Source organism: Neopsephotus bourkii, unplaced genomic scaffold, assembly GCF_033783945.1.
Source record: "Neopsephotus bourkii isolate Nb327-2 ecotype Australia unplaced genomic scaffold, CSIRO-AGI_Nbou_v1 NB_1542, whole genome shotgun sequence".
In the NCBI taxonomy this organism is placed as follows: domain Eukaryota; kingdom Metazoa; phylum Chordata; class Aves; order Psittaciformes; family Psittacidae; genus Neopsephotus; species Neopsephotus bourkii.
The window spans coordinates 3,878,319-3,901,434 of record NW_026902018.1 but is presented as its reverse complement, the minus strand read 5'-3'; the positions used below and the strand labels follow the sequence as shown (position 1 = coordinate 3,901,434).

Sequence of the window (23,116 nt, the reverse complement as noted above, 5' to 3'; positions counted from 1 at the left end):
CTCTCCTCAAGCCCTCACCTCCCGCAGCAGGCAGGTGCCGCTCCGAAGCAGCGGTGCGAGGGCGGGACGTCCCGTCTGCCTCCCGCCGGCTCTCTGGCACTAGGCAAAGCGGGGCTTGGCCGAGGCGGGCTGAAGCTCCACAGCGAGAGGAGCTCACCGGCTCCCCCCGAGCCCATCGGACCGTGGGCCCCATCGGACCGCGGGAGCCTCCTCAGGCGCAGGCCGCGAGCGCCCCCGCGCGGAGGGCGAGGGAAGGCGGCAGGGTCGCTGCACGCACCGCCCCCACAGAGCGGCCGGCGGCCCGCGGCGGAAGGTGGGGGGCGGGGAGGTGGGGGAGTGGAACAGCGCGCATGCGCACGCTCTACCGCCGGCCCATGGAGGAAGGGGAGCCTAGGAAGTCCTCCCTCTGTCCCCGCCTTTACACGACGGCGATTGGCTGAAGTGAGAGGGAGAGCGCCTCGCCCATTGGCTGGAGCAGCGTCCGTGCGCATCAGGCGCCGGCGCCGCCATGGTTCGGTTCAAGAACAGGTGAGTTCGGAGGCGGCCCTGCGGGCCGGACCCGGCCGTGCCGTGCCGCTGACGCCGCGCTCCGCTGCAGGTACGTGCTGTGCGAGGTGGTGTCGGAGGACCCGCAGTGTCGGCAGTGCATCGAGGACCGCGCCGTGGGCCTCGCCGTGAGGGACGCCATCAGCAGGGTGCACGGGGACTTCGGGCTGGCCTGCTGCTCCATCTCCTTCACAGGTGCCGCGGGGCGCCCGGGGCGGGAGGCGGCTCCTCTGGGGAGAGCGGGGGTCCGGGCTCACGGCCGCGTGTGTGCCCCGCAGTGAAGTACCTGAACGCGTACACCGGGACCGTGCTGCTGCGCTGCCGCAAGGACTCGTACCGGCTGCTCTGCTCCGCGCTCCCCTTCGTGAGGCAGCTGGAGAGCCGCAACCAGCGCTACCCCTGCTTCCTCAACACGCTGCACGTCGGAGGTCAGCCTCAGCCGCCCCGGGACCGGCTGCAGGGTCTGGTCCCTGCAGGGAGCCCTTCCAGGCATTCTAGCGTGGGAGAAGCCCCTCTACCTGCTATGGTGCCATGGGTACATCACCCGCAACCCTAACTTCCAGCAGATCTAAGGAAGGAACAAGCAGCAGTATTTCGGTGAAACCCTCACTAACTCTCCTCGAGTCTTCATTGCATTGAACACAAAACCAGAGCAGCAAATACACCATTATTTTCTTTTAAAAGGTGTATTTTCAAAATATAGAATTGTCCATGTCCTGAAAATTAACCACTTAGAGCAAATAACAGGCACCATATGTTAGAAGTTCTTATTCTCCCACTTAACCTCAACAGTGAGGAAATGAAGTCTATATCCCTTCTTAGCACTGGCGTTAATAAAGTTGGTGCCTGGGGATATCTGTCACTTGATGGAATAAGCTTTGGAAAACATACTAGCAGCTCTGAACTGCTTGGGCTTGTAGATTGTTATACATTGTTCTTGTGACTCCTACAGGTACCATAAGAACGTGCCAGAAATTCCTAATTGAGTATAACAGAAGACAGCTACTGCTGTTGCTGCAAAGCTGTACAAATGAAGGTGAGTTCCTGCAGCCCCAGTGCCTGGGGTGTTTATAGGATATGCTGGGCTACTTCTGCATTCTTGAACTAAGGAATACTCCTTTCTTTAGAAGTGGAGAATATTCCAGTGTATGTGAAGAGATCGGGTATTGAGCCTGCATTGCTGTCTTTATTGCAGAGGAAAGACAGTGTGTACAGAAGTCCCTGTTGAGCTGTTCCCTTACAGAAGAGCAGCGTCTAAGTGGAAATGAAGATGATGATGGCACAGAGACAGACTGAACGTAACTTGTTACTGCTCACCTCTGTTCTGTACTTGTGTGAACAAGTTATCCTCAGAGTTAAGCAAAGGACAGAAAAGGCACCTGTTCATATTCAGACTTCATTCCCCCATTCCAAGTGGTTTTAGATAAAATAAAATGCAGTTTTTACTTAAGTAAGCTACTTGCTTGTTTCACTTGAGTCAAAATCACCTGCACTCCAAAGGGAGTGCAGCAGCTCAATGTGATCTTCATGCTGAGGTAAAAGTGAGCTTACGCACTTGGCACAGACAAGGAATTTAGTTATTCTTCGGTACAGAAAAAGCATTAATACCTAACTCTCTTTACTTTCAAGTGTATGTTATCCACAGGGTTATCCACTGCTTTGAGCTACATAGCATCCATACACAGGAGCAGAGATCACACAGAGCCCAAGGCAGAGCTGTAATGCTCAACTCCAACCCATTATAAAACTCATAGGTACAAGTACTGCTTAGATTTTTATTATGCTTACACCAATCAGTTACAAGAAAGTAGCATTGCTGGTATTATCTCTTGAATCCATAGGAAAACAAGATACAACTTGAAGATGCTGTCCTGTGGAGACTGCACCTGCAGAAGAGACAGTCTTCCTTGCCCACATCATTTCCCTTGCTCTAGTGCCTGTGAGATGCGGAGGCGAGTTACACCAGCTCCAGTTACTCTGTCCCCCTTCCCAATGCAAAGAAAAGTTGACTATAAATGTGCAGAGATAATAGAACACAACAGATACTGGTTAGACACTAAGTAGTTACTCCTGTTCCATGGCTTTAAATGACTAGTACAAATAGGAACCCAATGGTATTGTGAATGCAGTTAACTGCATACTTGAATCTTTCTTACTTGGTTGCTTTCTCTGCCCTCACCAAGATTTTCCAAGAGCACATAAAGCATTAACAGCAAGATGTGTTACCACTTGCATCTTGTCTCAGTTTCTTTGCAGTCTCTTGCCGAGCTGCGCTGTCTTTCCATCCAGTGTAGTTAATTGTGACCAAGCATGAAGTCAAGCTGCTTTAAAATAATGGTTTGAAGGTGTTTCCTCCATCCCCCTGTAGCAGTTGAAATGTTCTTTACCTCTCCCCCTTCTTTCTGGCTCACAGCCACATAGAGAGTTTTGTGAAGTGTACTCTGCAGTACTGGCTTCCATGCACACATGCTTAAGTTCCTCAAGGAAGCACTGGTATAACTGGGAGCCTGTTGCTTCAGAGTGTACTGACATAAAGCCCTTAAATAGAGACACAAACAATGATTGCCAATGGTGTCTGTGACTCTTGGAGTCAGGTATCTAACACACTTGTCCTTTCTCAGATCAGTCTCAGTGTCAGAGGGAGGAGCACATCACCTTTTTACAGCCTGTGCACATACACGCAGACCATGGGTGCAAGTGGGGCCAAAGAAAACAGAAGACACCATCAGTCTCACGCTGTAAGTTATGTGGTACTTTACACCAGCTCCCTGGCATGAATTCTGTCGGTAGGAAGGCAAGATTTAAATCTGTGCAACTACATGTTCTTGTGCTCCATGTTGGTGTGACAGTTCAGCTCTAGCTCAGGAAGTGTGCAGTACTCTTAAGTGCATGTGCGTATGATTTATTGCAACTGTTGGCCTTGACTGGTACATGACTCCTATAGTTCATTTTATTCAACAAAATCCACACCACTGAACTCATAAGCTCAAATCAAACCACAAGCAGTGCAGAATGTGACCACCCAAAGAAAGAGTGGGGAGGGGTCCAGAAGAGACATGGTTATAGCCTGAGGTGCTTAGTGCAGACCAAATTAACATCCCAGAACGAAGCAAGATAGAGCCCCTTAACCCCAGTACAAAGCACCCAGCTTAACTACAGACTCCAGCTATCAGTTGTTCTTCCAATTCCAGAGCAGTTAGTGTCCAAACATCATTCAGGTAGTTACAAGAGCCCTAGGGTGGAGTGTTTATTCTAGATGATCAGGTTACAAAGAATGTGCAGCCCATAGTTGGCAGAAGAGAAAAAATTAGCAGCCTCACTCACCCACATTAAACCAGAGTTGAACAACTGACAGAAGCCAGGAGGTGCCTTCCGCCACCAGCACCAGGACACGTTTCAAATACACAAATCCATCAAGAGTCACTTCAAAACCAAGCAGCCAAGTTCTGCTCTATGCTCACCTCAGCTTTAAATCTTTCCAAGCCAGGAGAACAGGAGGAATACTTGCTCTTTAGGAAAAGAACAGATAATAGCAGCTAACACTCTAAAGCCAGTAAGCTCTTTTGCCCATTTCCAGTGCAGCAGAAAGCAGTTTCTCAAGAGAGCAGTTTGACAGCTTTACTGAGACAGCGCTGCTGTCACAGTCAGGTGGACTTCTGCCCATGAGTACTTCTAGGGAAATAAAGGCTCTCTGCATCTTCACTTAGGTAATATTGCAGTATTCTGGCAGTGCCACACAGGTGTAAGACTTTCACACTGCCTGTTAGGCCAAAAGAACCAACCTGGCACACACTAGAGACCTTGGCTGATTTGTCTCTGAGTTGTTTCTTTCAAAACTTTGTTTCAGTATGACCTGATTAAGCAGTTGGAATCAGAAGGTCTTACTTCAACATATCCTGTTCATGGTTTCCTCCTGAACCCCCTAGAAGCCCTGGAAACACAACTTTAGTCTGTTCAAATTTAAATACTTAAACTATAGCAGCAAAACAAAGCAAAATGAAAAGAAAACCAGGAGAGAAAACTTCTTGTGAACAGCAGAATTACTTTGTGTGAACAACAGAGGTGCTGAACAATAGCTTCTGCTTCTGTTTCTTTCTTTTCTTGCCTCCCTTTTCCTCTGTGAAGAATCAAAATGATACTGTCATTCTTCTCATGGAACAGGAACATCACACAGAAATGATAAGCAGTCTTCCCTAGCCTAAATGACTCCTACAGGTCCATGACACTTCCTATAAACATACTGAGCACCAGGTAGCTCAATTTTAACACAAAAATGACTGCAGACAAAGAAAGGGAGACACCGTAACACTTAATCCACACCTATAAACATGCCCGATTCTAAAGCTGCTGTTGCAACAGCAGATCCTGAGTGCAAGTGTGCCTTGCAGACAAGTACAGCTTTCATTCATGTCCGAAAACCACTACAACTGGAGCCAAGACTCAACCTCGCTGAAACTCCTAGGCCCTTTTGTCCAACTCTCTTCATCATTCAGTGCAGCCCCAAATAGAAGCCAGAGCTAAACATCAGAACTGAGCATTAGAAATGAGCAATTGGCTTGGTGGTTTAAGTTCATCCCAATTTGAAATTTCAGTGAAACTAACGTGGTTAAGCTTAAGTTCAGGTAAGCTTCAAGCAGCTCAGGTATTTGTAGTTTAAAACTGCATAAGCTAAACCTCCTGAAGACAAAGCTTACATTAAGATCTAGTAAAAACATGGCATACAGGATTGCCAAAAGCCATCTTTGTCCTAGCAAGATTCTCTGCTAGTCTGAGAACTCAGCTCTCACTCGGGGGGCTGCTTTAAACTAACAGAAGCCTTAGTCAAGCTGTTCAGAAAACACCACCTGACAATTTTCAGCCCTGTTCTGTGGCTGATTTTTGGTCCCCAAAATTGCTGCTCTCCCTTCTCCCATAGGAAGAAGGGGAAATACTCTGGTTTTTCACTCCCCTCCCCACCTTTTACCTGACAAATGAGCAGCTGTGGACGGTTTGTCCAGTTTCAGGAGGGCTGCCTCAATCGCTTGGCTGAAGGAATTCTGGAAGCTGGGCACAGGTATGCGGTCAGAGCTGTCGCTTTCTCCATCACTATCCACTGGCACAGGGAGGGCCAGAGTGTTCTCATCTGAAAGAGGGAGAGTGCCTTGAGAGGCAGAAGGCTGTATAAAACATGTGCAGTGCAAATGTGCCTCCACACTCCAGATGTTTCTTGTGAAGTGACAAGATCTCATGGATTTAGATTCATGGTAAAGAACCTGAAACAGTAATAGCAAATCTTCTCACCTCTTGTCTTCGGAGCAGGTTTGGGCCACGTTTCTGGTTTCGCCTTTCCAACTCTCAACATCTATCAAAAAAGTTGTAAGATATTATTAAATCCCAGGTACTAAACCAATCCTGCGTACCCCTTAAGTGGAAACAAAAACACAGGAACCCCCTGAAGCACTCAAACCCTATGCTATCTCCATAAGATTTATCCCACACTGTTTCTGTGGGGGAAGCAATTTTGTTCTCAGACTAATCCTCAACTAAGACATAAGCAATTCTGCCAAGATTTACTCTCCTACATAGCTTACCTGGGCAAAGGAAGGGAAGGGAGACTCCTCTTCCAAACTCCCACAGAGCAAAGGGCTGACCTGGCTGGCAGCAGGTGACAGTGGAGTTGGAATAGACTCTACAGAGAAAGCAGCAGGTAATTAAAGACAGTTGCATTTGCCAGAGACACCCATTCTGCTGTTTATCAGGATGAAGCAGAAATAAAGCTTTATCTTATGTAATTATTCAGTTCTCTCATCAGTTCCATCCATCAGTCACAAGTGGGACCTCCTAAATTTTCTCAATATTCTTATTTAAAGAAGATTTAATGCAAGATAAAACACTTGGTAAAGCATCACTGGACAACAGCCTGAGTGCTCATCAGCTATGTTTGATTTCAGTGGGGAAGATGGAGAGGGTAGAAAGCAAACATGCCAGTAGTGTTTTCCTGGCATACACACTTGAATTTCCTTTTGGGGAAACTTTTTTCCTTTCTTTTATTCTGCCTTAGCAAAGATTTAAAAGATGGGGTAACTACAGTGCAGATCTCTCACTGCCACTGAAGTAGAGGTAGTAAAAAGCAGACAAAGGACCAGAATGTTTCTTAGCTGTTTCTTAGCTTTTGTGTGTGATCTTATAAGCAAAACAGGAATGTCTTTGATCAGCATTTAAGAAAGTTTAGTGTGATGACCTAAGCAGTAGAGCCCAAAAGAACAATCAAGAGCTGGATGCAATGTGTTTTTCCAGATGCTCACCTGTCTGATACACCGGGCTTCTGCCAAGAGGAGACAGACAGAAGCTCCGATGATCAATGCTGGTAGTTTCTCTGGGACAAGAGGTAAAAGCAGGGAACTGCTGCAGATTCTCTAAAGCAATATGGACCTCTGGATCTGGAAGAGGTGTTAAATTAAAGCATTACACAGTGTGGAGGACTGTCAATATGCAAGTGCTTCAGGAATCTAGGAGGTGCCAAGTCAATTTTCTTTCAACCCTCTATTTTAGAGACCGCTACAAACCCCGCTGCTGGATGGGAACAGTCCCTAGGCATCTTCTTACCTTCTTCACTTTTCACACTATATTGCGATTACCATAAACCCAGCAACTAAGAATCCTGAGACCTATGTACACCACGGAGATAGCTGCGCCCCCAAATGCCCTCTGACTCCCCCACAATGTGTGAGTATGCAGCATGACATCACTTAACATCCTGACTAAAACAGCTTCTATTTTTCACTCTGCAGACATTGTTTCTAATCCCTTGTAATTCTTTTCTAAGCACATACTACAAACTAAAGGCCTTAGAGTCCATCCTGTATCAGCTCAACACCTAAAGATGACAGGAAATCCATCACTTATGCACAAGCACCACTTACATTTGCCCTGTTTCTTGTTTTCTTCTATTTCAATTCTGCGTTCACGTCGCCGTTCATCACGAGCTTTCTTCTGCCGCAGACGTTTCCTCTTTTCAAGGTCATCTAGAAGCAATGCACACCAGTGGGTATCAAAAACCCCCACACTGATACCTTGGCAATGTTTTCTCCAGCTCTGAGAACAACATATTCAGCTACAGCACACTAGTAACAAAATATGGTTACAAACAACATATGCTCTTCCAAGCAGTCAGGCTTTTTTATTCTTCGTGTAACTGTTGTCTAGAAAATAGTGAATTGGGGTTGTTCTGTCTAGTAGTCATCGACAGTTGGTGCAAGAGGAGTAAAGCTGCTATGTATGTTCTTTTATCTGCCATTAAGGGATAAGAATGACTTCACCTTCATGAATACATGGCAGAGCCAACTAAAAAGGCAGTACCAACCTGAAAACAACTCCAAAGTCTCCTTAGAGATGATGGGTGGCTTCAGAGCCAGTTCACAAATGCTGAACTCACAGGTGAGGGGCAAGTGACAGAGATAGCGATGACGCTGTCTTATATCCTAATAAAAAAAGAATTGGGGTATCATCACAACAAGGTTGAGAAGCTGCCATAGCGATGGGCAGATAATGGAGATTGAACACCCACCATTCCACAAAATCAAATGGGAAAAAGTAACAGCAGTGATGTAATAATCACTTTATAAATGATAAACATGTGAGGGATGCGCTGGGTCAGGACCTAATGCTCCAAGATCTTCACCAGCTACATCCTGATTATGTTTGGATGAAGTTACTCCACCTTGGTTACCAGTTTTCTTGTTGTTTCTCCCTTCTCACACCACTGGAATAGAATTCTTTATTACCAGTCTTCTGACATAATTATTTTCGCACTGGACCAAATGTACCTTTTACACTTCAACTATATGGATCAACGACCACCAATTTGCTAGATTGAAACAAGCCAAGTTTTGTATTTTTCCACACAGCGGCAAAAAAATTGCAGACAATTCCCTAACTCCACATCCATTCCTACCTATCTCCGCATCCATTCCTACCTGAGCATATACTTTCTTAAAAGATTAATTAAGAATTATGTATAGTTATTACTGCACATGTCAATTCTTACAGGTGTCTTTATCTCAGGTAAATTCAAGACCCATCCCCTCTTCTTCCAGAGCTTCAGTGGCTTAAGCACTTTCAGAGCCTCTATCTCAACCACTGCAGTTTCTGTCCATCCTCTTTATTCTCCTCTACCCCTGATGCTCAGAAACAACTGTTTGTGAAGACAGAGGCAGAACACTTCACCAGGCTGAGAAAGATGATGATCTGTGTAGTTCAAGCTACTGTCCTATATGAGAAAAGAATTTACTTTTAAGACAGTTTTAACAACAAAGCAATCTTAAGCTTGCAATTCTCTTACCTCTAGGACTTCCTTCTAGGGAGAAAGAAAAAAAGCAGACTGCAGCCTACTTACCAAAAGCAACATAAGGTACTGCACCTTACACAGACCCCCTTTCCAGCCTAGGGTGCCTACCCATCCATAGTTGTTATTTACTATTACCGAAGAGAAACAAGTCTCATCAGCTGCAATGATTAATCTGCTAAAACAATGCCCCTTAATTAATAAGAAGATTAAATAACTACCTCTGTCATTGAGTAGCCAGTTATCTCCACTACAGCTGCAGTTATCTTCTCTGGACTCTTCTCCAAGCTGCCATATTCACGAACGAGACATCGAACATTCACTGGGTGAAGATACATACACTGCCCGTCCTCCGCTGCAAGAGAAGATACCATCACTTGTGCTTTGCCTTTTCATTTTCAGTACCTTTCTCCCCATCTTGATACATTCTCCAGTAATAAAATTAAAGCTCCTCTCTGAATTTCTGTGGGACTTTTATTTCACAGGGGTCAGCTGCATCTAATGAAGTGACAAACCTCTTCCTCAAGAGGGATCCCAAAGGAGGCAACTCTGCCCCCATGATTCCAGGATTTCATTGCACTGACCTTGATAGAAATAGTAAAAAGGAGAGTTGCTTAGGTGTCCACTGGTAACTGTATCTTTAGATTCTTGGCAGCATGTTTCAACGGGATTTGATTCTTCCACAGTGTTTGTATCAGGATCCCCTCCTATATCCACCTCAGGTACTTCCTCTTCATCCAGCACTGCCTCTTCTGCTTCCATGGGTGGTGAAAGGGAACTTGCCAGATCAGAGCAAGGCTCCACAAGCTCCTCATCAAAAGCAGAGAGATATTCCACACCACACTATCACAGCAGAGAGCATACAATTAGTAATACATCACCTCCTTCAAAAGATTATCATCTCTGCAGAAGTTTTTGGTGCCACTTCACCACAGACTGCAGAGTGAAGTGGTGGAACTAAGTATTAACAGGATCTGCCAGAACAGAGTTGTCACCCACCTTTTTCTCTTGGGAAACTGCAGGCTCCACAGCCTTGGAACTTTCTAGTACCAATTCTTCCACAGCTGCACTGATTCCAGCAATGCCATTGTTTTTACGCTGGTCAGCAGAGAGTGCCGTTTCTCGCTCCTACAGGTCACCAAAGAGAGTAAGTTTCAATTTGCTTTTTAAGCCAGGAGACTATCACCATAGTTATTTTTAGCCTTGCCCTATAATTCAGGTTCTTACAGATCTTTAATTCATCTGTGACCCTTGAAGTGAGGTCCTCTCCTTGTTACTGGAAAGCACACCCAGTGTAGCACACCTAATGGCTTTGAAAAGGAATGTTCTACAGATTTGCTTATGTCTGCCCAACAGATGTTATCCAAGAAATTGCTGGAGCTGAAAGGGTAACACATCTTCCTTTGAAAGCAGAACTCCACATGGAATGGAATGAATACCATTCACTAAAAAGCATTCTGTTCTGTTGTTTTGAACACCATGCTCCAAAGTCTAAAGCACCTGGGCTCTAAAGTCTACAGCATCAACCAAGATTTATAACACTGTTCTATGCAAACGTCATCACCTTGCTAATACGTGTATTGTGGAGACCAGAATAACCATACACAAGCACTTACACAGCAGAATATAGATGGTCAGCACCCAGCATACTTCTAAAACTAAAATTACTAAAGCCTCCAAAGAGGTTCTTACCTTCAGTTCCTGGATAGCTGCCTCAATAAAGCAAGCCTCTGGGGTGTGTTTTTCTTCCTCATACTGCTTTAGTAATGCTGCTTTCTCCTCCAGAATCACCAGCTGCAAGACCTGCTCCCTGGATGCCAGAAGCAGCTTTGAATACTGACTGTGATGGTCATCTGAAAAGAAGGAGCATCAGATCATTAATATCCGCATAAATACTGCAACTGGAAAGCTCTGCAAAACTGACCCCTGGTTTGGCTCAAACTAGCCCATGAGCCCGTATGTATTAAAAAAGAAAGTGCACAACATTATTATGAGGGGTTTACAAGAAGCACAGCAGAAAGAGTAAGCTGAAGAGCTGTAAGTTTAGCAAAGAATAGTCACCTTTGTTACTAGACAACTTAACTATAAACTTTACAGCTACCACAGCATCACATCCTAGTACAGTCCCTATGGTCACTGCTCCCCAGGGCTCCAACCCTGTCTACAGAACACCAAGTTAACACTGAATTTCCTGGGTTTAGAATGATCTCACATCCCTGTTTGTTCTTTGCTTTATGAAAGGATTTAAAGTCCTTTCCTTTCAAAGGCCATGACACATGGAAGCGCACCCGCTGCATGCTGGATACCCATCGTGTGTTCAGAGACTTCACTTTTTACAGAGAGCTTCAATGCACACAGCCCTCCATAAGTGTGACTGCAAAATGAAGGGAGCCAAGCCAGCCCACGAGCCAGCAATGGTAAGATAATTTCTTCAGTCACAAGAATTTCTGTGATACTAACAGATAAGATGATGATGTGTTAAGTCACATAACTCTACTGGAGAAAACTGAAGAAGTCAAGCAACAGATGTTTGGAATAGGTTTGCAATAATTTTCATTATTTTCCCATATCATTCACAGATTTTAGGTGATAAGTGAAGATGATGAAAACCTTGTTGAAAATTACATCCCTAGAATAGTTTAGACAAGAGACAGTTATTTTTGCTAAGCTGTACAATGAGGAGCCAGGAGAAATAAAAATGTTAAGGACACTGGTGAGCCAACAGAAGCAGCAAGAGTCACACCGATGGCCGTACAACATAACACACAAACTCATAGCAATGACTGAGAAGGCAGGAGTCTGCAGTGCAGTAACCTGAAGGGAAATAGCGCACAAGTTAAAGTCTTACAGAAAACAAAATGGGGGTAGAAAGCTTATTATTAATATGTGGTCACAAAGGTTTTCAGCTGCTAAAACCTGTATTTTGTAGACTGGCTTACTTTAAGGTGACAGCATGGCATTGCCATGATAAATTCTCTCTACACAAGTCCTAGTCACATTAAGAGTAGAAGGCCAACCACCAGTCCTCAGATACACTCACCTCCAAAGTAAACTGGCTGCACCACATCCATCCACTGAGATTTGGGCAGTGCTATCAGAACACCTTTCTCTCTTCTCATAAGTTGCATGGTAATGGTATCACCAATTGCATATTGACGTGTTTCCATAGCAACAACGCTGTAATGGAAGGAGGAGGTTAGTGGGGCAAACACATTTCAAAAGGATACATCATTCAATAAATACCAAGTCTCACCTCTTGAGATCCTTCTTGTGAACAGAGCTGTAACAAATAGGACATTTACTCCAGGTCTTTTCACTCAAGGAGAGATAGTGAAGGATACAGGCCCAACAAAAGATATGCCCACAGCGGGTAATCTTTGCTGCAGTTGGTGGGTACAGACATATGGGACAAGAGGGCACTTCATGGCTACAGATTCGCTGAAATGGCATATGAGAACAACAGCACAAGTTTTAGACTTGGAAATCAGCTCCTGTGATACAGAATAAGCCACTGTAAGATCTACTCTAACAAATTAATCTTCCAGCTCTTTAGGCTCTGCTTATTTACCAAGAAATTAAGTACACTGTGAACTAAGTAACACCTTCAGACTGCACATGGAACAGCCTTCAAAGCCACCCATCTGGTATTCCTACTCTAATGACATTAAAAAAGTGACTCTTCTCAAGTTCCCAGTCATGTATTCATCATCTCTTACGAGTTAGCAGCATCTTCATCTGAATTCAGACACTGAGAAGACAGCAAATGAGCTCTGCTGCCTCATTTACACAAGCAGACTTGTGCAGCTCTGTTCAACTGCGAGACTGAACTTACCTATTTCCATGAACATGTTAGTTCAGTCAGATGCTTTAGCATCTGTATGTTGCAGAGACATAACTGCCAAGCAAGCACCTAGACTTTTCAGTTCTCTTGTAGTGTCAGGTCTCCTGCCTCCTCCCCACCTACACCATACACCAAGACTAGACTTGGCAGATAATAAGTTTCTACTTGAGGCAACCCAAAGTTCTGACCATAATTCCCAAGAGATTTTCCATTTTGTTGCTAGGCAAGACAGGCCACCTATGCACAGAATAATCCTCCAAAATTCTACACTCTAGTCCTCTTCCATGGACTCATGCCCAAGTTTTCTGTTAATATCTCGATCACAAGGACTCTGTCTACAGAATGTCAGATACTATTTTTGATGAGCTCCCATCTGCGAAAGCAAGAAGAAGCTGCTAATTTTCCTAATAGATTTTAGCACTTCTCTTTTCCTGTCATGAAAGTATTTCATAATATATTCCATGACAGATCTTTCCCAGTATTGTGGGAGTGACAGAAGAGGCCTCAACTCAAAAACAGCTGAGTTTTATGTAACATCACAGAGAGAAAGAGGCAGTTAAAGACAGGGTGAGCTTCTTAATAAGAAGAAGATAAAAAAAAATCTAGCCCATCACAACTGACCACTTGCTCCACAAAGTCCCAGTTGACCAAGGTATCTGGATCAGCAAAGTGGACTGTGTAGTCCTGTTCTTCAGAGACAACAAACTGGCAGCTGGGGAAAGGCAAAGAGACAGATGATCCACTCAGTTGTTTCTAAAAATTCTTTGAGAACTATCCTATAGGATTCTCTGAGCTTCTTCGTTGTCCAGCAGGAAACTGCTGGGCACAGTCAGTAACTTCTATGAACAAAAACCAAAAGAGTTCAAGTCATAACCAGATTTCCAGAATACAGATGTGTCTAATTTCAGTTAGACACAATATCAGCACATACTAACTACAGAATGAGCCAGGCACAGTGGTTTTCCAGAAACTGTAAGAAACAGCCAGCTCCTTCCAGGATCTATTAGAAAAGAAAAAAGGGAATCCACAAGTGGAAAAAATATGGTCACAAAAACTACAACTACTGGGATTCCTGCAAACAGACTTCACTACAACAAGCCACAAAACAGTAGGGAAAAAACAGAAGCATCAATGCTGAAAATAGCTGGTTTTGTCTTTAACAGGATCCAATACAGAAAGTCCTGACTATGCTTCAAATCCCAGTGGAAGTGACCAGAACTTCCAGTCAAAAGCAGTTCTGCTGCTGGATTACAACACTGGTCATCATTTGGGTTATAATACATACCTATGGGCCTGTGAAATAACCAGCAGTTTAAGAACTAAGACCCGTATGAGTAATTGCTTCTGGGACTTACAGATTCAGATTAGCTTTCAGCCAGCAACTGCTACCCCAACCACCTCAACATACTATTCTTTGGAAAAAATTGCTGTCTTCCATAAGGTCTACATTGGTCTTCCCTAGCAGAGTGTCATATTCCACTAGTGATGCTAGAAAACTAGAGCCAAAGTCCAATTGTTTTGTATCTAAAGGACTCACTCCATGAGATACCTTGTAAATAGGTAAAGATGACAACTTTGATGTAGTCTTATCCCTTTCAAGTATAGTCATTACCACTACGAACACTACAGAGAGGTAACTTCACCCTGGAAAAGTCAATACAAGTAGTGAAGGTCAAGCACAATTCCCTGGCTGATCATCCCTTACAGCTCAGTGTCTCTGTAGAAGTTTAAGAGCCCTGCTGGTCTTCCACTCACTTGGCCTGTAGGAAGAGCTCCTTGTTGAAAGGTTTATGTCCCCACTTGTTCCTTTTCCCCCAGTTGCCATGTCCATTCCCATCAAAATGGCCTGCTTGGCCACGGGGTTCAAAAGTGAAGTTCAGTAAGTGGTTCAGATTAATCTTCTTGGGACCAGAGTATTGGGCAGGGCTGAACTCTGCCCGCTGAGCCTCTGCTACCTAAGAAACAACAGCATTTGTTAGAACTTGCTAGAATTTACTGCATAAGCATCAATACAAGCTGATACCCAGGCCCCATCAATGATTATGGACAGAGTATAGAGCATCCACTCACTCACCTGCTCCCATTCCAGTTCTGCAAATCAAGTAGTGCAGCGTTAGAAGTGCACCAGAACCTGAAAGTCAGAGCTGAGTGGTCTTACCCCACACTGATCAAAAGGAGGAAAGCATAAGAACAGCCCACATAAGGACAAGTATAAGCTGGCAAAACATAGTAGTCAAGGTTACTAACAGAAGACAGCTGTTCAAATCAAGACAATATTATTTTAGACAGCCAGTAATACAAGTCTGATTACTATTTGCACAGACTGTTTTGGTTAGTTTTCACATAATGAAGTAAAGAATGAGAATCCAGCAAATAGCAGGTGACTTGTGACAGAGTCAACAATTCAGGTGAGCAGAGCTGCTCATCCACTAAAACTGGAAAAGCAGAGCTCTCAATGAAAACCCACGAACAGTCTATACAGTATTTAGACCCGTATCAGCATAAAAGCCTCAATCTGGTTTTACTCCATCCTGACATCACCCACGCCAATACAATTACTCTCCCAACACCACCATCACATGCAAAGTTGTACACTGAAGTGATCAGGCACAATCAGTCTCCAGAGGGCAGACTCTGTTTAGGAGCCTGGCTGCCAGAGTCCCTTTGGAGGCAGTCCTAAAGAGCAAAGGAGTCCAAGAAGGTCTGGGACTTCGAGAAAACATTAAAAGCACAGGAGCAGGCCATCCATATGTGCCAAAAGACACGCCAACCTGGCTGAACAGGGAGCTCTAGCTGGAAGTCAGGACAAAATGAAGAGTTATGGCCTTTGGAAGAAGGGGCAGGCAACTCACGAGGACTACAAGGATGTCATGAAGTTATGCAGGGAGAAAATTAGGAGGGCCAAAGTCCAACTAGAACTTAATCTGGCTACTGCTGTAAAAGAATAAAAATCATTCCTGTAACTATATTAGCAACAAAAGGAGGGCTAAGGAGAATCTCCATCTTTTACTGCATGCGGGGGGAAGCATAGTGACAAGGGTGGTCCCAGCTGACTGGAGGTTAGCAAATGTGACACCCATCTACAAGAAGGGCAGGAAGAACTATGGGGCTGTCAGTCTAACCTCAGTGACAGGTAAGGTTATGGAGCAGATCATCAGGGTGATCCTATCGTTCTGTACAGCTACCTTAAAGGAGGCTGTACCAAGGTGGGTCTTGGTGTCTTCTCCCAAATAAAAAGTGATAAGGACAAGAAAAAATAGCCTCAAGTTACATAAGGGGAGGTTTGGATTGGAGATTGGGAAAAATTTCTTCACCAAAAGGGTTGTCAAGCCTTGGAACAGGCTGCCCAGGGAAGTGGTGAAGGTGCCATGCCTGGAGGTATTTAAAAGGCATGTTGATGTGGCACTTGGGACATGGGTTAGTGATGGCCTTGGCAGTGCTGGGTTATCGGTTGGACTCATTCTTACAAGTCTTTGCCAATCTAAACGATTCTGTGATTCTGATCACACCAAACTGAAAAACCTAGAAATTGCATCACCAGATATTTTCATCAAGGACCTGTGTTTCAGGAGGTATGTACATGGCCTATCTAGGCACCCATTCCTCAGATGGCATTTTTTACTGCAAGTATCTCAGAGCAGAGAGCACTCCTCTTCTGTTGTTGGTTGTTGCCAAGTTGTTCCACTCACACTCACTCTGGCATCTCAACGATGTTAGCACCTCTTATCGCTCTTTCCCTTCCCAGCCCAGGAGCTGAACACAGACCTATCTAGGCAGGTCAGAGCGATCCTCTTGTCCCAAGAAAGAAGGCCCTGGAGGCACACCATTATGATTCTCACCTCATCTCGTCTTCCACCATTAGAAGAGCTAAAAAGTTTGCCACTTCCACCGTTACCTCCCCTTTGAGGAGGCATCTTATTAAAAGCTTTGCTTTTCTGTGAATTGGAGCGACGGGACTGACTGGAAAAGTTCTCATTTTTTGAATAGGAAGTTTCTCTTTTACGATTATAACGCTGTTTGGATCCATTGGAATTCTTTCCATCTAAAAGAAAAAGAAGAAAAACAAGGATCAGATTGGTAGCCTCGGAGCTGTCCAGATGTACTGCACCTCTGCGACATGCTCACCTAGGCCACTGCCCTGGGCCCTGGTTAGACATCACATCAGGATGTATCAGTTTCACCCCCTCAGGCACTCAAACCATTTTATTCCTATCACTGCCCAAAAGAACTGGTCAAAGAGTATAAGAAAAAAAAAAAAGGATGTATTTGCTGTGCTCTCTCTTTTACTAGTGGTTGAATTCATTTTATCTAGCTTTGGAACTGCTGTCACCAGATGTCAGTGCGTTGCCTGGTACATGAAGTGATAACCACCAACACCACATCTTCATGTCCCATTACAAAAATGGACAACTAGTTAACATTTTCCTTCTATTTTCTGAAAACACACAACACATCATATATTGTTCCCCTACATAAATATACCATGTTTGTATATGTAAATATGCTGCATTTGTCTTGAAGTCTCCCACTTCACAAGACCCCGTTGCCTGTTTTCACTCAGTTCTGCCTGCTGTGCTAAAAAGACCCAAACAAATCTACTTCTTTCACCAGGCCAACAGATGCTAATCAATCATGAAGCACCAAACCAATGCTCTGGCCTTGCAGGGGACATACCCAAGTACTAAGTCCACCAACCTATGCAACAGGAAATGTTTGCCCAAAAGCATTGCTAAACACACCACTGATCCTAATGTAGGACACAGAGATGAAACACAAAGCAAAATACGGCAGGAATGGAGCCCACAAGAGTAGGAAAACCCATCAGGCTCTTGAAAGGGGTTTCCTGTGTCTAAACAGCTGCTTCATTAGACTGCTAGAACAGAAAATTAATACATTAAGGTATTTCTACCAATCTTAACACAAGATTGAAGTTGCCCCAAGGACACAACACGCTTAACCCACCATTATCACCAACTGCCCTGAGTTTTATTTGTAGGAGAGGTATGCTGATAAGCTTGGAAGCAAAAAGTCCACAGGCCTAACAAGATGTTTATCCACATCAGCCAGCCCCAGAGTGCCTCTGGATACTCAGTAAGCTATACCCAAGCAGGAATGCCTCATGAAAAACAGCCAGACCCATTTCATAAAAACCTACAAGTTTCCCCACCTCACAGTCCTCCCCACCCCTTAACAGAAATCTCACATGGCAGGCAAACACCCCACTGTGATTCAGCACGTGTTTCTTAAATGGGTTGTTTCATTTCCAGTGCCCCCGGTTTTCCCCTTCCCCAGCACCACTTCCAATCTACCTGAGCATTTAAAACAGCTGTAATGGAATCACTCACATGCAGTCTCTTTTCTTTTGTTATTTTTAGGGTTTTTTATAGCACATTACTCTCAAAAGAGAGGGGCAGTGGACTGGAAGGTGTCTGTGTTATTGTGCATTATTGAGGAGCTGACTTTTTAAGAACAGGTAATAAAAGTGGCTTGACTGGGTTTTATGGTGGTCTGTTTCTTGCACATGCCAGGCTTTGCCCGCAACTGCAACTACAGAAGTAAAAGAACGCTATATCATTACTTCCCTGTGATGTGACAGAGCCATTCTACAGGCAAACTATCCCCAGAACTGGTATTTACTCTGCTATTCAAAAGGCTGATCCTTTAATTAGACCAACTCCATCAGAACCCCAGATGTGTAACTCAGAGACAAGCTTGCACAGCTTGCAGTGCTATCAGTCACGTCAGGCTAAAGAGACATGGGTTGAGTATTATCAGGAAAGAACCACACCAGAAGCAACCAAGTACTGAGGGTGTGACCAAGTCTGGCTGACTGATTACTCAGATAGACCTTTTTTGAGAGTGTTTGCAGGGAAGAGGCTATAATCAGCACCACTGGATCTCTGGTGAAAAAAAGTAAGTTATTTTGAAGAGGTTTGGACTATCCTTTCAGTTATTCAGGAGCTTAGAGCACAACCACCCTCTTGCATCTGCAATTCCAATAAGTGCACTAGAGGAGCACGCGCTTCTTGCGTCTGCAACAACTTTGCAGAAACAACTCAAGAGAAGCTCAGCCTCAAGTGGGTTTTTACAGGCCCAAGAACAAGGAACAGTTTGTACCTGCAGCCGACAGAAGAATTTCCTACCACTTCTAGTTTTAATCAAGGTAGTCACCATTAAATTTGTCACCCAGTTTACACACATTCCTGTCGTATTACAGGTCCTTCCAACGCCACTCCTAGAGCTTGCAGGATTCACTACAGTGACTCTCACAGTTCATAGCACCTCTGCCTTGTATCACAGTCTAACAATGCTCCAAAACTGACTTTACTGATTCCAGGTTTCTTCCTGCAGAATAATTACCCTTATGAGGATTCTGGTCCATCAGAGTAGCACTGAAATCTGTCAAGAGAAACCAAGAGTGTGGAGTATGCATTCATGAACTGGAACACTTTTCCTCCACCCTGAATCTAAGCAAATCCAACCTTTTCCTGCAAGCTACATGTCAGGGTGCTCTCTGCTTCGTATTACACCTCCTTGAATTCTGATGAAGAGTGGGGCAGGACAGGGTTATCTGCACTCAAGCAGGGAGAGAAGTGGAAGATTCTCACTACCATTGTCTCTTGTTAGATCCCAGTTTTAGGTACTGTTGGTTTAAACTGGGGAGATTCTTTTTTCCTTCTTTTCTTGGAAACTTGGGGATGAGCAACAACAACAGCGCTGGTGAGGTACTTGCTATTCATTCAGGTCCTCAGCCATTTTGCTTTTGTCACATGACCTAACCTGTAACACACAGATTGACCCATCCACTCCCCCAGGAGAACATAGATTTATAACAAATACTGTGTATGTAATTTTATACAACTAGCAGCAAAGCTGTTCTTGCCTTTTGGAGCAAGCTCTGACATTTGTGGGTTTTCCTGTTGGACACCATATTGTTAGAGGCCCTCTATTTCCAAAGATCCAGAGGGAGGAAGTCAAGCTCACAGGACCAAAACCAGCTCTAGGTGTTCACTTTGGTCCTGGAGTTCACCACTGGTTTACTACTGGGGTGACAACTGTAGTTTCCTTCCATCTCTCTTTGCTCCCTCTTCTCAGCTGAGCTGTGTTGAAGCCAGCCATGTTGCGTAAGGGGTTTGGGTGGTGGGTCACACTTAAGCCTCAGGGTGATTGCATGAAAACACACGGAAGGTATTGCTGCTGTGAAGGCAAACATCCATGAGCAAGAGGTGAGTGAGCAGCCACACACCCCAGCTCAGCACACTCATGCTGTAATAATAAGGCCCAGCAACATCTGCAAGAATTAATATTGCCCATCAGGTGTTGAGCACTGCAGAGAAACCCAACAAGCTTATTTGGCCTTAGCTGCTTTATTCCATCCTAATGGGATGTGGTTCCTGCTGGTGCACTAATACAAGCCAAAGAAACTTTTCTGTTGAAAGATTCCAAGTTTAATCTCATTTCTAAGGCCAAGTTTGAAACATAGTGGGAATCTAAGTTCTACAGGTAGAAGAGCTCATGGTATTCTATTTAACCTATTTCTAGCTGTGATGCAAGAGAAACAGAAGAAGCTACCACAAGATTTAATGAATGTCGATTTCCTCAGCTGGACTCAATCACAGTAGAAAACTCTGGAAAGCATCTAAATGGCAAGAGCTTGACTGGACCATCCAGTGACCATTAGTGCAACTAAGGGTCAGCACTGTGGGGAAGGTCTGTGGCCCATATGGATACTTCCCATTCCAAAGGAGACTCAAGATTTTCAGAATAAATCCTATACCTTTCCTGAAATGGGAGAGAAATTGGGTGGATCACATCAGTTACATGCACCATGAGAAGGAACACAAGATCACATGCCAGTGTCTTGCATGCAACAGCTACCAAAACATGTAACACAGCTGTGTCCTGTATGTTCATTCTGTGGCTGTCTTGCCCTAATCTGAGCCAGGGAACCTTCTCATTTAGTTTTCAGTACCCTTCAGCTAAGATATTCCCAGATATACATTTAGTCCTACCAAAAGAGATTCTAACTTTGCCAGGCCTCTTCAATGCACTTTAAAGGAAGCAACTAATTCCATAAGCCTTTGTCCTCCACTGTAGTTAGGGAACAGCATCTCGGAAGAGGAATTATGTCAAACCAAAATTTTCTTCTGCTTTATTAAGAAACAGGTGTTAAGAAAAGTTGGGTTTTTTTTTTAATGAAAAGTCAGTGAACTGTATTGGACTAGAAGAGTATGGCACATCAGGATTTCTGTTCTCACTGCTCCTTTGCTACCAGTGATGTTTCAAGCCTGTAAAAGGTGCCATTCCACAAAACAAAAACATCACCTAACACTTTTATTCTGGCCTGGAATGACAGACTTTCCATCTCCTTTCTCACTACAGATACTGTTTCTTCAGCATGTTTCTTCAGCCACAGGACAGGCCATCTTACCTCCCTGAAGAAGATGTCTGTATTTTGTGAACAACCCTCTACACAACACTGCACATCACTAAAAAAGAAGCTGTAGTGATCAGGTGTCTCTTGGTGACACAGGGGCAGAAAACAGGTCTCCACCACAGGAAAACCTCATGTCAGCCTTTCCCACTGCCTCTCACAGTGCATGAAGTTTATATACTTTGTTACTCTGTCAGAAGGCAAAGACCTGGTTCTGAAACACTTGTTGCACAGCTAGAACATAATATCCCCCGCTTCCCTTTGTACTTCCATTAGACAGGGGAAAAACATGAAGAGACTGAAAAATAACAGCAGCAACCAGGGATAACAAGACCCCCACATCAAACCCTGCTGCTGATACAAAACCCCTGACAGATCTTCCAGAAACGACTGCCTAAAAAAGTTCTTCCTAAACAGACTTCCATGGGTTTGAATTTGAAGTTCAAATTTCAGTGTAGTCGCAGTTACACCACAACCTGGGGAGCTGCGGGTGAGCCATCTCCCATGTCACTCCAGTCTGTCCTGTGGGAGATCAGTTAACCCAGGTGAAGAGCAGGCAATACTTGGTTAACTGGCATCTGAATGCATTCAGAATGTCCAAGAAAGAGTCAACACCTTCAAGACACTCATTCTATCAGCCCTCTGGAATACACTGCTCCTTTCTCAGCGACCTGAAGTAATGCAGTTGAAACCAGCCACTGAAGAGGAAGGAAATTAATACAGCAATGGTGTTGCAGCAACCTGCTGATGCTCTGATAAATACTTCTGAGACTAAAACCTCGCATTTTAATCACTACTGCCCCATTTCTAGGTTTTAGGGAAAAGACCTGCAAGGTTCCAGGAACACTCTGCTCCCAGACAAGTTTAGAGAAAGGAGGCAGATTAGGTTTTACCTTAAAAAGACAGATGATATAGGCCATAATGCCTCCTCATGAACTGCTGTGTCAGCAAAAGTAGCTGCGTGCAATGACAGACAACACTTTGGTTTAAGTGCCAGATGAGCAAACAACACATAACTAACTCTGAGCTCCTCCAAATCAGGTTACTGACACACAGCCGGTAAGGGGAATGCTGCATCAATATTGATATGAGACCTCCTAAATCAAGGAGCAAAAGCACACTTAACTAGAGTACAGAATGAAGTTAAGGGCTCATATGCACCAGCAAATATCCATTCTTACTATAAAACCAGAGCTCTCAAGCTGATTACTGCAATGCTAATGAAGATAAAACATTAATCCTTTAAGGAAGAGAGTAGGACCTGCAGCTCACCCAACACTGAGCGAAGCCGGAAGAGGAAGGAAAAAGAAAGCAAAACAAGGCAGTGACCTGAAACGAAGCCAATTAGACCCAGCACAAACAACATACCAACAAGGAGCTCAGCCCCACCACAAGCCCATGCCGCCACAAAGCCCCCCAGCCTCACACCGTTCACTGCTCGCGTTACGCCGTTCCTCCCGCCCGAGCTCACATCGGTTCAGATACACCACCGAGACCCCGAGGGGCCGTCGCCAGCGGCCTGACAGCCCAGGGTCTCCCGGCCCAAGGGTACACCCCTCTCCCGCTCCCCCGGTCGGCTCTTACCGCCTTTGGGCTTAGACTCTCCCGCGGCGGGCCCGGCCGAGGCGGACCGCGGCTGCTGCCCTTTGCTGCCGGCCGAGGAGCCGGACGCACCGGAGCCGCAGGGGCTGCTCTTGTCCATGGCAGAGGCTGCGGCGGGGGTCGCGCCGGGCGGGCTCTGCAGCATCAACGGGCGCCGCGGGGGGGAAGAGGCGGCCCCGGGCGGGGGTACAGGACGGGCGCTGGCGGAGCCGGTGGGAGCCCAGGCTCATGGCCCGCGGGGGCGACCGGCGGGGGCGGCGCAGAGCGGACTCGGCTTCCTTCATGGCGACATCTTCTCGCTGCTCCGCTCGAACCGGAGGAAGGCCGCGGGAGGCCGAGCCGGGCCTGCGGGGCTCCGGGCGACGAGGAA

At 45.1% G+C, this 23,116-nt stretch overlaps 2 protein-coding genes across 4 annotated transcripts; one reads left to right on the top strand and one right to left on the bottom strand.

Annotated features, from left to right (window-relative positions):
- Positions 1–459: 459 nt before the first annotated feature.
- POP5 (POP5 homolog, ribonuclease P/MRP subunit) lies at positions 460–1,996 on the top strand. 2 transcript variants are annotated; one of them, XM_061370606.1, is made up of 5 exons: positions 460–528; positions 599–741; positions 825–974; positions 1,499–1,582; positions 1,742–1,996. In XM_061370606.1, the coding sequence occupies exons 1-5, from the start codon at positions 509–511 to the stop codon at positions 1,840–1,842; spliced, it is 498 nt and encodes a 165-aa protein (XP_061226590.1). In that variant the 5' UTR covers positions 460–508; the 3' UTR covers positions 1,843–1,996. The 2 variants fall into 2 exon arrangements, with proteins under 2 accessions (XP_061226590.1, XP_061226591.1); XM_061370607.1 differs by having other exon boundaries at positions 1,677–1,996.
- A 1,784-nt stretch (positions 1,997–3,780) lies between these two features.
- RNF10 (ring finger protein 10) lies at positions 3,781–22,892 on the bottom strand. 2 transcript variants are annotated; one of them, XM_061370603.1, is made up of 18 exons: positions 22,729–22,892; positions 16,550–16,752; positions 14,466–14,665; positions 13,642–13,710; positions 13,332–13,422; positions 12,123–12,307; positions 11,910–12,046; positions 10,562–10,722; positions 9,869–9,997; positions 9,454–9,712; positions 9,091–9,224; positions 7,889–8,006; positions 7,449–7,550; positions 6,831–6,965; positions 6,117–6,214; positions 5,827–5,887; positions 5,510–5,668; positions 3,781–4,663 (listed from the first exon to the last, which is right to left on the bottom strand). In XM_061370603.1, exons 1-18 carry the CDS (start codon positions 22,889–22,891, stop codon positions 4,587–4,589), a joined length of 2,481 nt encoding a protein of 826 aa, XP_061226587.1. In that variant the 5' UTR covers position 22,892; the 3' UTR covers positions 3,781–4,586. The 2 variants fall into 2 exon arrangements, with proteins under 2 accessions (XP_061226587.1, XP_061226588.1); XM_061370604.1 differs by lacking the exon at positions 13,642–13,710.
- Between the last annotated feature and the right edge of the window lie 224 nt (positions 22,893–23,116).

Excerpts from the sequence above, each read along its gene's own strand:
- POP5 (XM_061370606.1), top strand. The coding sequence starts at position 509 with ATGGTTCGGTTCAAGAACAG. Across the intron at positions 529-598 it reads ATGGTTCGGTTCAAGAACAG|GTACGTGCTGTGCGAGGTGG; the intron begins GTGAGTTCGGAG and ends GCTCCGCTGCAG. Across the intron at positions 1,583-1,741 it reads GCAAAGCTGTACAAATGAAG|AGGAAAGACAGTGTGTACAG; the intron begins GTGAGTTCCTGC and ends TCTTTATTGCAG.
- RNF10 (XM_061370603.1), bottom strand. The coding sequence starts at position 22,891 with ATGCTGCAGAGCCCGCCCGGCGCGACCCCCGCCGCAGCCTCTGCCATG. Across the intron at positions 9,998-10,561 it reads CAGCTATCCAGGAACTGAAG|GAGCGAGAAACGGCACTCTC; the intron begins GTAAGAACCTCT and ends GGTGACCTGTAG. Across the intron at positions 6,215-6,830 it reads AAGCCCGGTGTATCAGACAG|AGTCTATTCCAACTCCACTG; the intron begins GTGAGCATCTGG and ends CTTTCTCTGTAG.